This window comes from Ahaetulla prasina, chromosome 8 (assembly GCF_028640845.1).
Source record: "Ahaetulla prasina isolate Xishuangbanna chromosome 8, ASM2864084v1, whole genome shotgun sequence".
Taxonomy (NCBI): domain Eukaryota; kingdom Metazoa; phylum Chordata; class Lepidosauria; order Squamata; family Colubridae; genus Ahaetulla; species Ahaetulla prasina.
This window is the reverse complement of record NC_080546.1, coordinates 94,235,844-94,254,868: the sequence shown is the minus strand read 5'-3', so window position 1 is coordinate 94,254,868 and position 19,025 is coordinate 94,235,844. Positions and strand designations below refer to the sequence as shown.

General features: G+C 53.7%; 1 protein-coding gene across 3 annotated transcripts; it reads right to left on the bottom strand.

The window, feature by feature from the left end:
- Positions 1-561: 561 nt before the first annotated feature.
- Positions 562-17,945, bottom strand: FOXJ2 (forkhead box J2). 3 transcript variants are annotated; one of them, XM_058192369.1, is made up of 11 exons: positions 17,824-17,945; positions 8,659-9,009; positions 6,898-6,972; positions 6,417-6,485; positions 5,827-5,967; positions 5,490-5,685; positions 4,387-4,674; positions 4,008-4,109; positions 3,686-3,886; positions 3,016-3,114; positions 562-2,708 (listed from the first exon to the last, which is right to left on the bottom strand). In XM_058192369.1, exons 1-11 carry the CDS (start codon positions 17,896-17,898, stop codon positions 2,629-2,631), a joined length of 1,677 nt encoding a protein of 558 aa, XP_058048352.1. In that variant the 5' UTR covers positions 17,899-17,945; the 3' UTR covers positions 562-2,628. The 3 variants fall into 3 exon arrangements, with proteins under 3 accessions (XP_058048352.1, XP_058048351.1, XP_058048354.1); XM_058192368.1 differs by lacking the exon at positions 17,824-17,945 and adding an exon at positions 17,071-17,460; XM_058192371.1 differs by lacking the exon at positions 17,824-17,945 and adding an exon at positions 17,075-17,460.
- Positions 17,946-19,025: the final 1,080 nt, after the last annotated feature.

Here is a 19,025-nt window from a genome sequence, read left to right as displayed (position 1 = left end):
TGCAGGATGATGCCAGAGGGAGTCGGGGGTGGGGTGACAGCCCACCTTCCCACAATGACCCATCCAGCTGGGTGCACCTGTCAGCACTTGCAAGGGAAGGAAAAGGGGGAGGGGGGAGCCCAGGCCATTCTGGGTGGGGTGGGGTGGGGGGAAAGCTAGCCAATGAGTGGGGCGAACAACGGAGGCCTTTGGGCCTACAGGGGTGGGGGGTTGCAGTGCCCCTGTCCGAAGGGCTGGCGCACGCCCACACATTACTGCGGGGGTGCTGCAGGGGCTGGAATTGGGCTTTTGGGGCGCTCTGGGACTGCTTCGTGACTCTGGACCTGGGAGCAAGGGGGACCATTGGCAATGATACACACACACACCCGGTCCCCCCGGGAGGCAGCTCGGCCCTTTGCAGTGCCACCCAGAGCCTTCCTTTGCACAGGGATGCTGACCCAGAGTGGGCTGCACATTTAAGGACTGGATTTAACCATTTGTTGGCTTTTGTTCAGTAAGAACTAAAAGGGCCTTAAATCCGTCAGTCCTGCAGTCTCCCACAAATTAAAACAGGGGCACCAAAACGGTTAAACCATAAACATTCACTTTTTTAATTAAGAAAGCATGCACAAAAATAATTTTGTGAGGCCACCCATCCCCTCCTCGGCATCAAGCATTGTGGGCCGCACAGAGCAATGGGCAGGCAAGGGATCCCCCTCCGTGGCTGGCGGGCAGACTGGGACGCCAGTTGGTGGGGCATTGCCTCGGATCGAATCCTCACCCCAGGATAACAGCTTCTTTACACGGAAGAAAAGGGGGGGACGAGACCGATTTGGACACTGACTGGCATATATTTACATATGCAAAAGGCGCAATTGTGGATGAAGAGCCTGACGGATGATCTCTTGCCTCCCTGAATGACCCTTGGGGAGGGGGTGTCCTCCTCAGAAGCTGCCCTGCCCAAAACCTGGAGGGGAAGCCATTCCTGCATCCTGCCCCGGGCAGCATTTTCATGACAGGAGGCAGCACCAGGGCTTCCTGCACACCCCACTTAGGGTCTCCCTTGAGACCACTGGATGATGCCCCCCCCAGCTCCCCTCCCTCCCTCCCTCCCTCCCCAGCAGTGAGCTGGATGTGGCAGGATCCTCCCTCCCCCCTTCTGCATTTAACTCGGCTCTCCCCTCAACCCACCCCTACAAAGCAGGCTTGCAGCTGGAGGGGCATGCAGGGGAAGAAGAGGTCTGGCCACAAGAGAAGCACACTAGAAAGGGGAAACCCAGCAGTGGGTTGGGGTGCCAGAGCCAGCTCAAAATGGAATCCCTGACGGGCACCATTCGTGGCGCCCATACTCGGAAGGCCCCACCTACAATCGGTTCAGCCTCTGCCATTCCCCATTCTCCCTGGAGTGGAAGGGGGCCTCCAACTTCCCTTCTCCTTCAGAGCCCTCCGAGTTCTGCCCGGCACGATGTTCCTCTTTCTGCCTCGCTTTATCCACCATGCAGGAAGCATCCCTTGCTGAGCTATACAAGGCAGAGGAGGGGGGGGGGAAACCCCTCCTCCACTTTTGCATCACAAGTCACAACACGTTCCAGCAAAAGGGGGGGGGGAGAAGTAAAATCCAGAAGTTAAAAAAAAAAAAGAGCCCTTGAAGGGGAGAAGAGTACGGTTCTTCTTGATTTGTCTGTCTCATCAGCCGCCTTCAAAGAGGGGAAGAGAGGTGAGGAAGCGGGTTGTAGAAGCCCGGGGGCGGGGGCGGGGGGCGGGAGGGTGTCTGGTCCAGCGGTCCTTGCTGTCCAGCCCACCTGATGCGGGCAGACCTGTCCAGCTCTTCTGATCTGCCAAGGGCTGAAGTGCAAAACGGCAGGGAGTTGAAAACGGGGAGGGCCACCCCCGCCTTCCTCTCTTAGCAGCAGCTGAACAGCCTTTGCGTTGCAAGTCAGCCGATGTCCTCCTCCTCGTTCCAGCCTCTCTCTCGGTCTCTCTGAGCCGTCTTCCCTTCTTGCCACGGCCACGTCCTTCTGGCCTCCCTTCGCTCGCTGCTGCTTGCTGGTGCAAGGAAGCGGGCAGAGTTCTCCTTCAGACCAGTCCAACTCCTTCCCCCCCCCCCAACACACACATACGTTACGACATTTAGGAAGGACATAATTCTTACAGACTCTCAAGATCCACGGGCGCGCTCACTTCAGCAGCCATCAAGAGAGTCCCTGGCCACCTCTGGGGGAAAGAGGGATTGTACAATGCAAGGGGTGACGATGACGATGAAGATAATGATGAAAGACGGCCTCCATTCTTTGGAAGTCTCCTCCGGCACCAGGGCACTCTTCCCACTTGCATCCAGACAAGGTGCCCAATAAACGTGTAAAATCCGAAGCTGGCAGATAGAGCGAAAAGGGCTGGGTACAACGATGATGATGATGATGGTAATAATAATATAATAATAATAAGGAAGAAGAAAAGAAGGTAAACAAGGAGCGCAAGGAAGATTATCTTGGGCAGCATCTTGTGGCAGCTTCTCTGGCTGAAGAAGAGAATATATATCTATATACAGGCAAGGAAGGAGGCCGAGCGCTGGCCTGGGGCTGGCACACACGGCTTCCTTCTCCTGCAGTGGACCCTCCGGGAGGGATGGGCTACCAAGTCTCTCGCTTGCTAGGTGATCAAATCCCAATTGAAATCATCAGGGATCTCCTCGGGGGCTCCTGGAGGGGGCCGCGAAACCAAATGGTGACCTGAGCAAATTGCACAAGGCGGGAAAGAAAAGCGCAAGAAGGAAGTGGTTTAGTAAGTTGAATTCTTCTGAAGGCTTCCTGTGGCAACCCCCCCTCCCCTTTCATTGGCATTTGAGAGAGCCCTTAATTGAATTAACGTGTTTAAAGAATTAAAACGGCTGAACGTTCACGAGGTTTGCCAATTCAAGGCCGGGGATTAAGTAGGCAGGCCGACATCCAGAGTGTCTGCCAGGGAAGCTATGAGGAGCATCTGCCAAGCAGCTCAAGCCGAAGCCAGCTGCCTCCCCTGATTTGGGCATCTCCTTACCTGGGCGGTTATACCCTGGCGAATCCTGGGTGGGAATCGAGTACATTGGAGAGGGTCCCGAGTACAGGTGGGGAGGTGCCGGCTGACCATACGAGTTCACTGGGGAGAAGAGGGGCAGACAGGGATGGTCAGGTCTGAAAATGCATACCATGTGTCTCTATGAGACCACCCTTGGATTGGGAGCAGGGAGGGGGGTGTTTTATGGTGTCTGCTTACTTCTTCCTCTTCCTGTGAGGAATATCCGGTTCATGGCACATTTCCTATTGAAAAGGGTTAGGGTCCCCCAATCACTCGGGGGGGCTCTTCCCCATCTGGCCTCCCTCCCACCCTCCAGGACTGGGAAAGAACTTGGGGGCCTCATTTGGACATCTAGGGGCAGAAGTGGCTAATAGGGTATCCCAAGGATACTGTGCCTCCTGGGCTCCCTGCCATCCACGGAGCTAGCCCTAACCTCCACTACTGTGACCAGGCCTGGATCCTGAGAGAGACGGGGAAGGGGAGAGGGGACGGCCATGGGCTTAAACTACTCCTCTCGTCCAACGCTGAGCTGCTGCAGAAGGGCGGCCATAACGCTCCCCCACAAACGCCTTCCGGCTTCCCCCCCAGAAGGGAGGACACGGCTGTCCTTGCCCCTCCTCTCCCAGAAGGCTCTCCTGCCCTTGGTATCTACCTTGGCTCATGGGCTGCTCCTGCTTGTTGCTGTTCAGGGCACAGGACTCGGAGATGCGGGGGGGCTGTGGGGGCCCCCCCAGGTGAGGGAGCTGCCCGGTCTGGGTGAGGAAGTGGTTCAGGGAGTCGCAGAGGTTGGCAATGTGGTGCTGGTCTAAGGACCAGTTCTTCCGTTCGGCCTGGCGGAGGCTCTCCATTAACTCTGCGGCAGGGGAGGGGAGAACCGTCGATCACCGCTCTGCCCACAACAGGGACACATCCTCCCCAGAGGGCAGGGGCCCTCCTCCTCCCCCCTCTCCCCCCGCCAAGGAAGATGCCCTCACCTGAGAACTGGGAGTGTTCAATGCTGGACCAGTTGAGCCGATTGACCATCTTGAAGCTTTCTTTCAGAGAGTCAATGTTGGAGCACCAGTCGGAGGGAAAAGCTGGGGGGGGGGAGGGGCAGACAAGACAGGCAGGGAAATGAGCATCCCCTTTGCCCCCCCCCACATACACACATTGAGACCTTCTCCCTTATCCCCGGGCGCAGGAGATGCACCCCAACGTTACAGAGAGGATTGAAACATCACTCAACATAGCCGCCCTGTTCATTTATGCTAGACAGAGCTAAGATGGCTTCCATCCACTTAGGCGGCCATTTTTCTTTCGGTTACGTTTAAATTTGCCCCATGGGACGAAGCCCCTCCCTGGGCTGGAACTCACCAAAGCTGGCGTTATTGAGGGAGGCCTGCGACTGCTGCTGCGGGTGGGCGTGGGGATGATGGTGCTGGTGGTACCCTCCGTGCTGCATGGCAGAGGGGTGCAGAGACATCACGGGAGGGGGGCCGTAGCCGTCCCCCGCCTGCTGCTTGCTGCCCTGGGACTGGCAGCTCTCCGAGGCTGGAGTGTGGAGGGGCGGCGCAGCTCCGACGGAGGGAGGCCCCTGTGGCTGCTGGTACATGTAGTAGCTGTGGTTGGAGGGCTGCATTTCCCCCAGGAGGGAGGAGAAATCTGAAGGGCAGATCAGGAGGAAAATGCTCAGGAGGCGCATGGGGGCCGGGCCAAACGGCCTCGTTCTTTCCCAAGCCCTGCGACCAGAGTTGTGCCCCACTGAGCCTTTTCTGGGGGGAAGGGCGAGGGCTCTGGTGCTGGGATGTGAACCTGTCTCTGACCGGTCCAGGGTCAGGGGCGTCTACAGGTCATGGCCACAGAGGTGTGACCAAAACTCTGCCTGTTCTTCATGTGCAGCTGGCAACGTTGTGGCTGCCATCTTGGCTTTTCCGATGGCAACTCCTGCTTCCGATGGCCCCCACCCTCCAGCCAGCTCTGCTCCCTTCAGAGGAAAGGCGGTGGGCAAGCAGGAGTGGGTCTGCCCCACAGCTCATGACCCCGCTCAATATGGCGCCCTGCCAACTGTGCCCCTCCTGGGGCCAGGGAGCAGTTTCAGAAGGTGGACGGGGCTGCTGGGGGCTGAAGACTTTGCCCTCCACAAAAGAGCAAGGCCTCCGCTCAGCCCAGCCTGCCTGATGGCCCCTCGCTGGCCTTTCCCCACAAGACGTTTCCAAGGAAAGTCCTGGGCAGGTGCTGCTCTCCCCAAGCAAGCAGGGAGCCAAAGGGGAGGGACGGTGGGGGCAGCCAGAGTGCTCCCCTAAACTAAGTGAGGGGCCGCTTCATGCCAGCCACCCATTCTCGTAAGGGGGTCTCCAAGCATCCCAAAGCAACGCTCAGAGCAGCTCAGCAGCTCCTGTCTGGATCAGAGGAGCCGGTCCCAGGTGCAACTAACTCGTGTCCCCCCCGCACCCCGACCATCTGGACCCGCTGCTCACCATGCTGGGAGGAAGAGGACTTCTCGAGCATCGATTTGTAGAGATTTCGGAAGGACCAGCTGAGATCCTGGAAGTTGATTTCAGAGTAGGAGAACTTCAAGTCGTTGCTGGTGCTGTAGTGCGGAGGTGGCACCTCCGTCCCTTCCCGGCCTTGTCCGCCTGCCACCGTGGCAGCCACCTCCACTGGCCCGGCGCTCTGTTGCAGAAGGGAAGCAGGGGGTGGGGGTGAAACAGGAGCACACCGGGGGGGACCACCAAAGGGCCCCGTTCTGGGCCAAGGCTCACCAGGCCCCCTGCCCCCACCCAGCCAAATGTCTTTGGTGCCACCATCACCCACCTGGCCGTAATTGCCCAGAGGGGGCGTGCTTTGCAACGAGAGCTGCTGGTTGGACTCGGGGGAGAGCGACGCCTCCGGGCCCAGAGAGACGGACCCCCGGGGGCTTTTGCTGGCCTCCTGGTCCGGGGAATCCTGTGACAGCTGGAAAATCAAAGCAGGCAGTCGAGCCTCGTCACAAGAAAAAGGGGCGCATCTTCTGTGCAAAAACCAGGCGCGAGGAAGGCCGGCACAACCTCCCAAGGAAGGGGCCTCCAACAGAAGCCTGGGGCTCCATCCCTGGTGGCCAAGGCCAGGTGTCCTTCCAGGGACTCTCACAGCGGCAGCCCTGAGAGAACCTTCAAAGGGCTGCTGGGGCTGCGAGTTGAAGAAAGCTCCCATCAAATAATCAACTAAAGGAGATGATTGAGCAGTTGCTCAGTCAATGAGATCTATTTCTTTGAGCAAGAAGTTGGTTTTGAGGATGCACCGTTGAGCTGTGAATATACGTGGAAGAAACGGGCTCCTCGACTATTTTAAAAGCACTTTTCCCGGTGCCCCCTGGGGAAAAGGGATCCCCCTCCAGCAGTGCCCTGTTGGAGGGTCAAACTCACATCGTCATCCGGCGGATGGCGCCTCTTCCGGGAAATATCGGGACAGGTGTCGATCGTCCAATACGAGCCCTGAAAAGACAAAGGCAGGCAATCCAGCTGCACCGGCTGCTCTTCCCCGTCTTGCCACGGCCAGGCCCTCTGCCCTCTTTCCTGCTCAGCGTCATCATCCCCAGTGAGTTGCAGCCTCCTCCCATAAACCCTCTTGGGAGGAACAGGCTGGACAGGAAAGCCGTCGGAAAGAGCATGCCCCCCCCCAATACTCCGGGAAAGGGAAGGGAGCCTCCCAGGCGAAGCTCCCGTCCTCCTGCCTCTGTCTGCCACCTCCAAAGACGGGGAGGTGAAGCGCCCCCACTTTGCCCGAAGCCCATTCCACGGGCAGAACCGCCTTGCCTTCTTTGGCCCATCGATCTCCTTTTGGCTCCCTGGATCAAAAGCAGGTGAAAGGCTTGAAGAAGCCCTTGGTGGGGAAAAGCCGGCTCACCTTTCCAGGGTCGTCCCGGGGACGAGGCACTTTCCGAAAGCATTTGTTCAGCGAAAGGTTGTGCCGGATGGAGTTCTAGGGAGAAAACCAGAAGAATCACTGCAGTAGTCAAGCAGCTGCTTAGCCCTGCCTCCCCAAAGACGCCTTGCCCACTTGCTGGGAGAAAGAGGTCAGCACAGCAACCTCCTGCATCTCCGCCTCCCCACCCCGGCAATCCAAACCCCCTTTCTTCTTCCCCAGGCCTGCTGCCCTGACAGCCCCTTGGCCTCTCCATGAGGGCCTCTGGCCACAGAGAGCTCTGCGGGATCCCACAGCTTCAGCCCAGGGAAGGCAGCTGCGGCCTGACTCTCCGGAAGCCTTCAGTGCTCCCAGGCCCCTCGTTCTCTGTGCCACCAAGCGGCTGAGAAATTACGGGTCAAATTTTGCTGGGAAATGGAGGGCTGCAGAGGGTGGCGGCAGCAGCACCAGGAGCAGCAGGAGACAGCTGACCTTCTCTGGGCTGAGACGATGGCCTGGTCAGGCCTGGATGGGAGACCCGGATAAAACGACTGTTGCCAAAAGCACTCAGGAAGTATATTTGCATTACTGATCTGTCCGTCCATCTTATTCTGTATTGTAATCATCTCGAATTGGCACAGAAACGCTCGACAAACGAATGAATGAATGTCACCCTTTTACAGATTCCTGCCCTGCTGGGTTCTTCAGGCTAGGCAAGAGAGTCCAAGAAGAGGGACCAACAGCCTATAGGCAGCTCCACCCTGAGAAGAAGCAGGACTATCCCCACACTCTCCTGCCTGCCCAGTCAAGACTTCCAGCTCTGACTCTCAGAGCCTCTCAGTCTCCTATCTCTAATTGCCGATCAACCTGTCTTCTGAAAATATTTTCGGATCCAGAATTGTTTAATCCTCAGAATACGGTTGCTGCCTGCCAGAGCCCAGCAGGTACTGTTGCCCAAACAAAATAGGCTAGCAGTGAAATAGCTTTACTCGAGCAAAGCAAAATCTTGATAAAGAAACACAAGAACCCACGGAGCCAAAGGGATTCTGCCACTTTCTCTAGAGGTCAGGCTAAGAAACTGAACTGGATTTTTGCAGGACTAAAATAGCATTTGTGGCATTTCCCCACATCAACCAGCACCCTGCCTCAGGGGTGAGGGCGAGCTCTGCCTCTGCTAGGCCCATCTCGTATTTTTGGTTTGGCCTATAGCAAACCTACCCCAAAGCCTTGGCTTCCCCGAAACCTTTGGCTCTCTGAACAAATGCCTCGACCTCCAAGTCAGCCCAAAGGGCAGCTGCGTTCCTCCAGCTCTTGCCTCTGAGTCCCCGGTAAGAGTGTGTCATACTTCTGATCACCCCTTCATTGTTTCAGCTGCTTTTAACACCGTGCGTTATTTTTCTTATAAGTTTGCTTGATTTTCTTTCCCTTTTTTGTCCTGCAACCCAGAGTCCGTCCCACTGCAGCCATGCAAATGCTCTAAATAAATATAACCCAGGCACCCTCATAAGGGACCTGGGAAGCATCTATAGAAAAATTTTCTGGAGTTACGTTCCGAAATAAGACACTCGTATAAAAAATAAGAGTTTTTCCATCTCATGCGCACACCCCTAACCACCACCATAATTTAAACCACAAGCTCCTGTGGCTTTGGCTCAAATGAGCCCTCCCTGCACTGGGAGTGTGTCACAGCAATGAGGACTAGCTTCTTCAAAGCCGGTTCTCATGAGCCCAGCAACGAGAGAGCTTCACGCTCGGGGTCCTCACCTTCCAGCCTATGCCCGCATTCTTGTAATAGGGGAAATTGTCGCAAATCCAGCGGTAGATTTCGCTGAGGGTCATCTTCTTGGCGGGTGAGGAGTTGATGGCGTAGGTGATCAGGGTGGCGTAGCTGTAGCGGGGCTTCCCGTCCTGGTGGACCGCAGCCTCATCCTTGCTCAAAGTGGCATTGGGGTCAGTCGGAGAGCCAGGCGGACACTTCCGGCCAGCTCCCGAGGCACCTGACTGAGAAGCCCCCCCTAATTTCTCAATGGTGGCCCGAAGGGTGAGCTGGGGGAGCCAGTCGATGGAGGTGAGGCTGCTTTCCAGGTCGGAAGCCATGGCGCTGGAGGACAAGATCTGTGGCGGAGACAGAAGCAAGGACAGGGAAGGTGAGTTAGGCGGCTCCCCAGTCCTCTGCGGGGCCAAGTCAAAATCTTATTTATTCCTAAAGCCACCCTTTCGCAGGTCTATGCATTACCCACTCTTGGGTAGTCTAGAAGCACAATTAGGTAAGCAAAAGACTGCAGTCTGATCCCACCTGCTTGAAACAAAGGTCACACATTCCTGGAACAGGTGACAAATCTTTTGCACAGATGACCCCTCCCGCCCCATTAAGGGAGAGGCACTAGCTCAACTACAGGTAGTCCTTGACTTATAACTGCAAGTAGGAACTGGAACTTCCATTGCTGAGGGATGTGGTTAAGTGATACCTGATCTCAGAATGATGATGCTGATTAAAAAGGGATCTAGAGAAAGAAACTGCTTTGTGGAAGTGAGCAGTCTGTAAATAAGTGTATAATTAGATAAAAGCTAACACGGATCCTCAGGGAGCCATGATGGCACAATGGTTAAAGTGCGGCATTGCAGGCAAGCTCTGCCCAGAGCCAGGAGTTTGATCCTGATCAGCTCAAGGTTTCCATCCTTCCAAGGTGGGTAAAATGAGGACCCAGATTGTTGGGTGCAAAATGCTGACTCTGTAAACCGCTTTGAGAGGGATGGAAAGCACTGAGAAGCAGGATATAAGTCTAAGGGCTATGGCTATTCAAGGGCCGTGAGCACATTTCCACCATTAAGAGCACGTACTCATTCATTCATGGGAATCTCTGCATTCCCCACAATCATTTAATAGACTTCTGGCAGAGAACAATCTAATCATAAAAACATAATAAATCAGACCATAGTGAAACACCTAAATGGATGACTATGGGAAACCATGGCGGACCTAGCGCGGATTGGTAGACGCTTCCCACAATGCTACACTCCTCTTGCGGGATGCAGCTGGCCATCAGGGCCTCTCAGGCCAGCCTGTTCGCAAAGGGGGCAAAGCAGATGCCCAGCGGAACAAGCCCAAAGCTGAGAAAGCGCTGTGGACATGCATGGGGCATCTGTCAGGGGCTGCCCCTTCAAGAAGCCCTCTCTCCTCCTGGGATTGCCCAACAGCTCCTTCCCCTGAGATGGCGGGGTGAGCTGCCCACCCCTGAGAGTCAAGGAGGCCTTGGCCGCACAGCCACACCTGCCCCTAAGCATCAGGCTGTACCACGGGCACCTCCAGCAACTCAAACATGCGTTTTCCAGGGGTGACAGAGCGACTATGCAGTCCCAGGAATGGAAGCAGCTTCCCTTACATGGGGAGTGGGGGTGGGCCGACAGGGGCCCCCAGCCACCTTGGAAACACTTTTGCAGCTTTGGATCCAAACTGTCACGATTTTACTGTACTGTCAAAACCTGGAAGACAGTGGCCAAATTTCCTTTGATTCAAAGAGAGGAGAAGAAAAGGCCTAGAACTGAATTCCTGAACAGAGATCTCCTGTCCAGATCTACCTGTTGCAGGACTCATAAAATTTGCCCTGCAGCAGGTTAATCTGAACAGGAAAGTATCTTACCTCCACTCAAGTAACTTTTCTAGCCTGGTTGGGTTTGTGTGTTAATGATTTAGTTCTTATGGGCTAATTAAGGGAATCCTTCAAGTCAGAAGCAGCTCAGGAAAAAGAATCTGCCCCCCCCCCATTGCCTACCCCAAGATTACAATTATTTGCTGATCTGTTTTATATCCTTGATGCAAAGAAGCTTAATGAACTACTATCTGTACAGCCCACTGACTCAAGAGAACTCTAGAAATTAGAGTTTTACAGCAAGGAACCAACAGCAAACATTCTCTGAGGTTTGGTAGGCATCTCCCAAACATTCATTTTATGTTCTTTTAGAGATTATGTTAAGGGCAACACATCATAGCTATACTTCTATTATTTTAACCACAGGCCATACCATGCTTTGTTTCTCAGCCTTTTAGATAAGATCAAGGGTAAAAAAAGGAGAAATAAATTCAATTATTTTCCTTTTCCCACTCAATCAGAAGTTTGAAGGACAAAAACAAGGTAGGAAAAGGAAAGAACCCATCCATATAAACTGTTACTCGGTACTGGATTAATTTATCTAGAACAGTAACCATTCTTCTGTTTCACTCTCAAAAATTCCGAATGTACTTCGCTCATAAACAGGTACAAGAGTGGGAAAAATAGAGCTCTCGGTGCACCTCCGTTGGTCTACTATGAAGGCAAAAGTGGGCGTAATATAAATATGGATTAAGTAGCCTGGAATTATGACTCCTCTTGTGTTGGAAAACTTGAGGAACTGGCTACTAGCCATTATAGATTTTTCAACACGGCCTTAATTCAAAGACAGCCGGCCATGAAAAGAATGAACCCAAATTAAGTCAATTATGTTTTGGTCTCATTGACTTATGCAAGTCACTGCTAATTTCATTTATTTCAATGGCATTTGAAAATGACTGATCTTAGAATATCCTTCAAACCAACCTGGGGGATGGTGACACTAAGGTGATTTGAACAAATGAAGGAAAGTAGAGTTCTCTCGCTTGGATAGGAAGAACCTGATTTATGGAAAACAAGACAGTCAGACTGGGTTTCTCAACTTTAGCCACTTCAAGAGGTGTGGATTTAAACTCCTAGAATTCCTCAGCCAGGCTGGCTGGAGAATTCTGGGAGTTGAAGTCCACACATCTTAAAAGTGGTCAAGGATGGGAAACACTGAGAGAAGACGATGCAGTGGTCATACCAGGAAAAGAATCTGGCCGCTGTGGTAGACCTGACATTAAACCTGAGCCAGCAGCATCCTGCAGCTACCGAAGAGAGCAAAGGCAACCCTGGGCTGCATCAATAAGAGATATAACGTTCCGTTCTACGTCATCCCGATCAGACCACTCCCGTTCTGGTCATCCCAAAACAAGGAGGATGCTAAAGGACGGGAAAGAGCGAGGGAAGCGTCACCAGGATTGTGAGGGACTTTGTAGGCTGAATTCCACTTACAAAGGTTAAAAAAGCAATGATGTTTAGCTTAAAGAAGGGAGACATGATAATAACCTTCCAAGACTTGAAGGGATGCCACAGTGCAGAGAGTGAGGCAAGAACCAAAGAACGGAAGTCTTACAGAAGGAGAACCAAATTTAAAATGAGGAGGAAATTCCTGAGCTACTAGGCAGTGGGTCAGCCTGTCGCCTGGAATTGCTGGGCTTCCATCACTGGAGATTTTCAACCAAATTGATGGACAACTCCTTTGTCTCACATGGTCTGTAGATTCCTTCCCTGGGCAGGGGTCTGGCTTGGAAGATCTCCAAGGTGCCCTCCAATCTTCGAGTCCCATTAGTCTTTTCCTGCAGAAAAAGCTTTCTTCCAGCTATCGGATGAGCAATAGAAACAGCCTGGCTGCTCATCAGATGCTTTGGGGGCCTCCTGGATGAGGCCTTCCTGGACTAGAAGCGATGCCACCGTCCCATTTGGAGTTTGCCGCAGGAGAGAGCGGCCCTACTATTATTATGAAACATGTTGCCTTGTCTATTCTTAGTGACTGAACTATTTCAGTATTAACTTTCCAGGTCTGAAGCACCAGGAGATGACCAGGCTAAACCTTTCAAGATCAATTATTCCATTTTCAGCTATTGAGTTGTTCCTTGTGAACTGGACGCTTGCTAAGTCTACAAGACCAGGAGTAAACATAAAAGAAAAACCAGACTACCAGTGCTTGAAAACAGAATGGATAAACTCTTGGGAGGAAAGGAAGGGACAGTATAGGAAGCCATGCCCATCAAAAAGTTCAGACAAACAGAAAGACCGTTCCAGCTCCAGGGGAGAACAAGAATCTTTGGATAAAAATTAACTAAATGAAACTAAATAAAAATAAACATGAATAGCAGGAAAAGAGGCACAAGAGATTAACATAAAGCATTTGATTCATGCTATAAGCAGGTAACAAGCCACTAAATTCAGGAAGGGGGAGGGGAGGAAAGTGTCTTGGCATCTCATTTGAGATATTAGAAGAGAACTAGACTTCCTTGTTTGGAAAATCTGGAGGGCTGGAACAATTCAACTGGGGAAACCCACAAAGACACAATTGTCTGGGCCTACTGCAAAGCACAGATATTTTGAAGCTCTGGTCAAATTTAAATTTAAAAATTACTTCAGTGACCAAGATAGTAACGTAAAGAGCCTAACATACTCTAAATCTCAAGACAATGAAGAGAATAACTCCTTTCTTCTGTGAGGTGTGCAGTTTTCTCCTTAAAAGAAAACAAAATAAAAATCTAAGAGGATGCAAGAGGCGGGCAGCTTGCTGCTAACTAAACTACATTCTCAGAAGCCCTTCCCCATTGTCAGATGGCTGATGGGAAGCATCTGAAGTCACAATATTATTGTCCTGGTTTTAAAAAATTAACAGGAGGGATGGTGTTTTCCCCTTTTTTATATAAACTAATATAAATTGTCTTACACTAGGATGGTTTAATTATTCTTTTGCTGTTTTTATGTTTAGTGCAGCGTATGAGGCTAGAGAATCGTTGCCTCAGGTATCCCACCTCCTCGTCGCCAGTGCTTCATTCAAAGAATGAAGAAGGGAATGGAGGCTTGACGGTTAGCAATAATCCTTTATTAACAACAAACTAACAGCGAGTAAAACTAGGGCAATATTCCCGAACAAACCAACTTCACTCACAGCTGCTACTTATATAGCAGCTATCACCTGTTGGCCAATGATGGCCACTCATTTATAAGCCACTAGGCAACGATTCTCTAGCCTCATACGCTGCACTTAGAAACTTTACTCTGCCCAGAAACCTTTGGTTTTAGATAATGACGAGAACAACATTCAAGCCTGAATATAATTCTCTTCCTTTTATCACTAAAAAGAAGAATGCAACATAAACTGATTCATAATATCTGATTTCAACACAGGACAGCTGCAAGATTAAATGGTAAGATAACTAAATTGCAACAGCGAAGTTCAAAACTTGTTCATGTTTTGATTACTTAGAAATCCAGCCTAGCAGTTTAAGCATGGATTCCTGCTCAAAAACCATGTTACAAAACAGCACTGAGCTTTGTGAATGCTTTCTGCAATCAAGTCTACAAGTTTCATGAAATTTGCAAGAAAACCTCCTGTGCTGGGCTGCTACCTGGCGTAATTATGGACTACAGGAAGACCCCTTTAAAGGTCTGGGAATCCACAACCAGCTGCCAATATTCTATCAGATTAATCGGTACAAATAACACAGCTATTACAAGAGAGGCCTGGCACATTTATGTCTTTCCAGTTGTGACACCACAGCCACAATGTGGCTCTTCCTCCTGGAGGCCCATCACGGCCCCCTGAATGCTTCCCAGCCATGGCTGTCTAAAGGTGCTGGAGGTGGGCTTCCCTCGAGCCCAGCTCTTTCTCCTACTCTTCAGAGACCCAGGCTGGAGCCCAGCAGCCTTCCTCCCACAGCCACAGGGCCTCTCAAGCGGTGCCCTTGGCTCTGCATTTCCAAAGCTGTTGCTCTTCATTACATTTATTTAAAAGCTAATTTAGGATATATGCCATGTAAAGTCCTCTCTATGCAAACTTCGTGTTAAATTGAAAACAATTACCATATTTTGGGATATCTGAATATAAACCATGCAAATGCCATGAGGCCCCAAGCCAAAAGGGCAGCTTTCACCCCAGACCAGAAGCAACAGCTGTTAAGTTCTGGAATGAGAACCTCCTCCTGCCAGGAAGTGGTGGAATTCTTGGCACGTGGGAGCAAGCAGTGAGTGACTCGGGGAATGGCACTCTGCACATGCCCCTTGCCCCGTCGTTCACGGCAAAATGAGAATTTGTTATCCACCCTTCTTGTCAGAAGATATGTGAATTTAAAGTACTTGCCCATTTAATGAAACAAGTAAAAAATCCAGCAGAATGGATCCAGCAGAAGATTACTTTGTAAAACCCCAAAACAATTACCATTTGTCTCAAAACTACCTTTCAGGTTCTATGGAAGTGAGCTGGACTCTCTGTTGTAGATAGAAAGATAAATATTTCCTTGAACTGAAATGAAATCTGAAAAAAGATACTTAAGTGGTCATTTTTAAAAATCCAACGTAACCTTTTGTTCTTGTTAAAGCAACTTTTCTATTGCCGTGATTTAATCATAAGCCATTTGGCAAGAGTCCTAAGTAGATTGTATGCATAGAACTTGCTTCTGAATAAATATACAAAGAATTGTATGGTTAAAATGGAAAACTGTGAGCAATTAGCACTAAGAGCTAAGGCAGATCAGTCTAGAGACTAAACATCAAACTGCTAGATAAAAGCAATTGTGAAGAAGTGCATTCTGTTGCATTCACACATTGCATTAACCCATGATACGACTGGTTTGCTTTTGGCTTCAGGTGATAGAACATAGTCCGTGAATAATATAGGTACCTAGCCTGAATTTACGGCATGTTGTGTTACCAGTTATAACCACCATTTAAACCGACGTGTGTATGGGGACTGATGGAGAGCTCCATAGCCCTAATGCACAGAGTGGCCTATTTAATCTTTTTTGGGCTTAATGTTGGGCTCTCCAACATTTGGGGCTGCTGGGCACCGTAGGGTTCCTGCAGAGCACAAGGCAGAACAGGAAAAAGTGGCTGTGGCCAATGGTGGGGAGAGTTTGCAAGGCAATGAAAACTGCTGCTTCCATCCATTCCTATTTCAGCTTTTGCCAACAGGCCATTACAAAAAGAAAAGCAATTCTTAAGCACGATAGAAAACATAACTATTTATTAATATGTTTGACCCTTCCTTAATTAATACAGGGTTTCTCTTTTACCACTTAAGATTTTTTAACTCCTAATGCCAGAATTTTATGAACACTGTATGATTTGCGTGCGTGTCACAGTTTTGCACAGCACAGATAATCAAACAGTTCAGCTCAGAAGCCACTCCTGGTGTTACAAGCCGAGTCAAGCAACTAAATTCACTTACATCTGGCTTGGGAAGAAGACGGTGGTTACCTGAATATACTCAGCCAAGAGAAAATATTCTCCACCACTTGTAATCAACTTTCTGGAATCAATCAGTCCTTCCTTACTTTATTTCCATTAAGAAAGGCAAAATTCATTGCTGATGTTGGTTCAGAGGAGGGCAAGTCGTTCAAAGAGCTGTTTTTTCATAGCTTTGCAGGGACAAACATTTTCTAGCTCTACCCAAAGAAACATCTACCAAAGCGTAGGCAGAAGGGCGACTGAGGTGAGCTGATAAATCTTTGGGGATCAGGGAAGCCGATGGGTTCATTATGTAACAGCAACAGCAACAGTTTCCACCATAGGTGGCTGCAATGGGAGAAAGTTGGGAAACCAGGAAGGGCAGCCCCAGAAGCCAGCTGGGCTCCTAAACAAACTCACTCAGGCAGCTGTTAAGTGGGCCAGTCAAAGGAACAAAAAAAATCACATTATGTGGTAGCACCCTCTGCCTGCCTTTTCAGGCAACCAGCATCCCTAAACCACAAATCTGGACGTAACTCCACTTGCAGAATAAAATAAAATCGCTCAGTATGAAAAATAAAATTACATACATATTGCATGCCTTTTCTCTAGGGGGGAAAAACCACCTTTTTCTGTTTTCCTATGGAACCCGGTTAAGGAAACTGACCCGCAGCCCCTCTTGCTTCCCTGGGACCAGAAACGGGCCTCGCACCCACGGTCCCATCTATCCCCCCACCCCAGCCAGGGCGAAGGTGCCCGAAGGAAGACCCTTCCTCCGTTTGCAACCAGAGCGGGCGGGGGGGGGGAAGCCGGGGGTCCCCCTCTCTGCGGCCCCTCCGTCGGAGGAATCGAGGGAGGGGCTTCCTACCGCCCCACTCCCCAGCAGGCGCAACGGGGGCCCCTCCCCACTCCGCCCCCCCCTTCCCCCCTCCCATCCGGGCCCGCCGCCTTCGCCATCCGGCCGCCTCGGGCTCCCGCGCGGCCCAAGACCGCCGCCTCCTCCTGGCCAAGGCCGGGCGGGGCCCTCAAGGGCATCGGGGCCGGGCCGGCCAGGGGCGCCAACGGCTCCGGCGGGAAAGGCCGCGGCGGCGCCCAGCAACCCTCCCCGCCCGCCCCCCCGGCCGCCCCGCTCGCTCACCCACCGGCCGCTCAGGGGGACGCCGCCCCGCGCCCCGGCCTCATGCTCCGCCCGGCCCTCAGCGCCCGCCGCTCCCGCATCTCCGGCCGCCGGGCGGGCGGCGAGCGGGCGGGCGGGCGGCGGGCCTCGCCTGGATGGACCAGGAAGGGCGCGGCGGAGGCCTGGCGAAGGGCCGCTGCGGACGCCGCTCTCTCGCTCTCTCTCCGCCGCAGGGAAGGCGGGCTGACCCGGAGCCTCGCGGCAGCGCCCAGCCCGGCCCTCCCGCGCAGCAGGCCCGCCGCCGCGGCCTCCTCCTCCTCCGCCGCCGCCGCCGCCTTCTCCTCCTCCGCCGCTCGGGCTCGGTGCGCGCTGGGCCGCGGCTCCACTGCAGGCCCCGGCTCCTCCCCGGCCGCTGCTCCGCCTCCCCCGGGCCGCGTCACCCGCCGCCCTCCCCGCCTTAAGGAGGCTCCCTCGGCGGCGGCATCTCGGCGGGAGGCAGCCGGGCGCGCTTCGCCCAAAGGAGGCTCTGCTGCTGATACCGATGCCGCTGACGCCAGGGGGGTCCCGGGCACGCGTGGCCCCCGGAGGCCCCCGGAGCGCTTGCGGGACCTCGGAGAGGCCGCCGAGGGGAGACCCCCGCGCATCTTCCCCCCCACTTGTCGCGGGCGAGGGGGGCTCTCCGGGGAGGGTCCCGGTCCTTCCCGCAGGCGGAGACAGGAGGACCGGCCCTCGCCCGGGGGGCTCCCTGCCGCTCCTCCCGGGCCCCGCGCTCACCTGCTCAGCCGCCGGAGGGGCCGGAGCTCGCTCGCCCGGGGGGACGTGCGCCCAGCAGCAGCAGCCGGGAGGCATCGGCGCCGGGGAGGACGGGGGCAGCTGCCGGTTCCCTCCTCAGCCCCCGGTTGGGGAGGTTACGGCCGTCTCGCCCGCAGGTCGCCGCCTCTCTGGCTCTCCCGGCGGCCGTGGCCCGTCCCCAGAGCCCGCGGAGTCCCGCCGTCGGCGAGGGGCATGTCCTCTCGCAGCGTCCGGGCGGGGGTCGCCCGGCGAGGCCGCTCAGCTCCAGAGGCCGAGGCCACCTTAAGCGCCGTCGACGCCGTCCGGGGGCCGAGCGCGGGCGCCCCTCCCAGCCCCGTGTGGCGGGCAGCCCCGGAACGTGTGCCGCGGTTGCCGGGGGAGAGAGCCGGTGGAGGCGCGCCCGGCCGCCCTGCCCGATGCCCCTTCGAGGCAACCTCGGGCTATGGCCGCGGCCGGCCCGGCGCAAGGACCTCCGGGGCGCGGCCGGCGCATGACTTGGGGGGAGCAGCGTGGCTGGGTAGGGAAGAGAGCGGGCTTTTGGGGAACGGCTTGCTTCCAGCTGCTGCTGTGCCCTGGCTGCCAAGAGCCGCTTCTACGAAGCTTATCCTCCGCAGTTGCTCGACTTCAGCTGCCGCCACCGCCGCCTTTGAAATCCTTAAGGAGCTTTAAAGGCTCCTTGTTCTGCCTCCTCTAGTTTCACTCAAAGCCCTTCACACAAACAATCCGGCGTGTCTAAGCGATGCAATTCCACTTTACGACCACGTGGCCTAGAGATGCCCAGCGGCGTTGCGGCCAGCTAGGATCGGGTCCTTCCTGTCGGTTTTGAGACGGTCTGGCCACGCCGCGGGTGGGGGAGGGGCTGCTGGAGACTCCCTCCAAGGGATCCCCCGGAATTGTAAATCTAAGACATCAAATCTCCCCCCCCGCCCCCGCGTAGGTAGTTTCTGTTATAGGATACAGCCTCTGTACGCGGGAGTGAGAATAGGTATGGGGGACTCGGAGTTCAAATGTGGATGCGGGGTCCCGGGAGTTAAGAGCCGTGAGCCCCTCGGTAGCCTTTCAAGGGATCCGTGGGGGGAGGGGAGATGGAAATGGGGTGAGCGAGATGGGAGAAACTTAGTTGGGGAGGGGGCTGGGGGAGCTGTATGTGGCAGGTGTCTTTCAGGACTGATGGAGAGATCGTT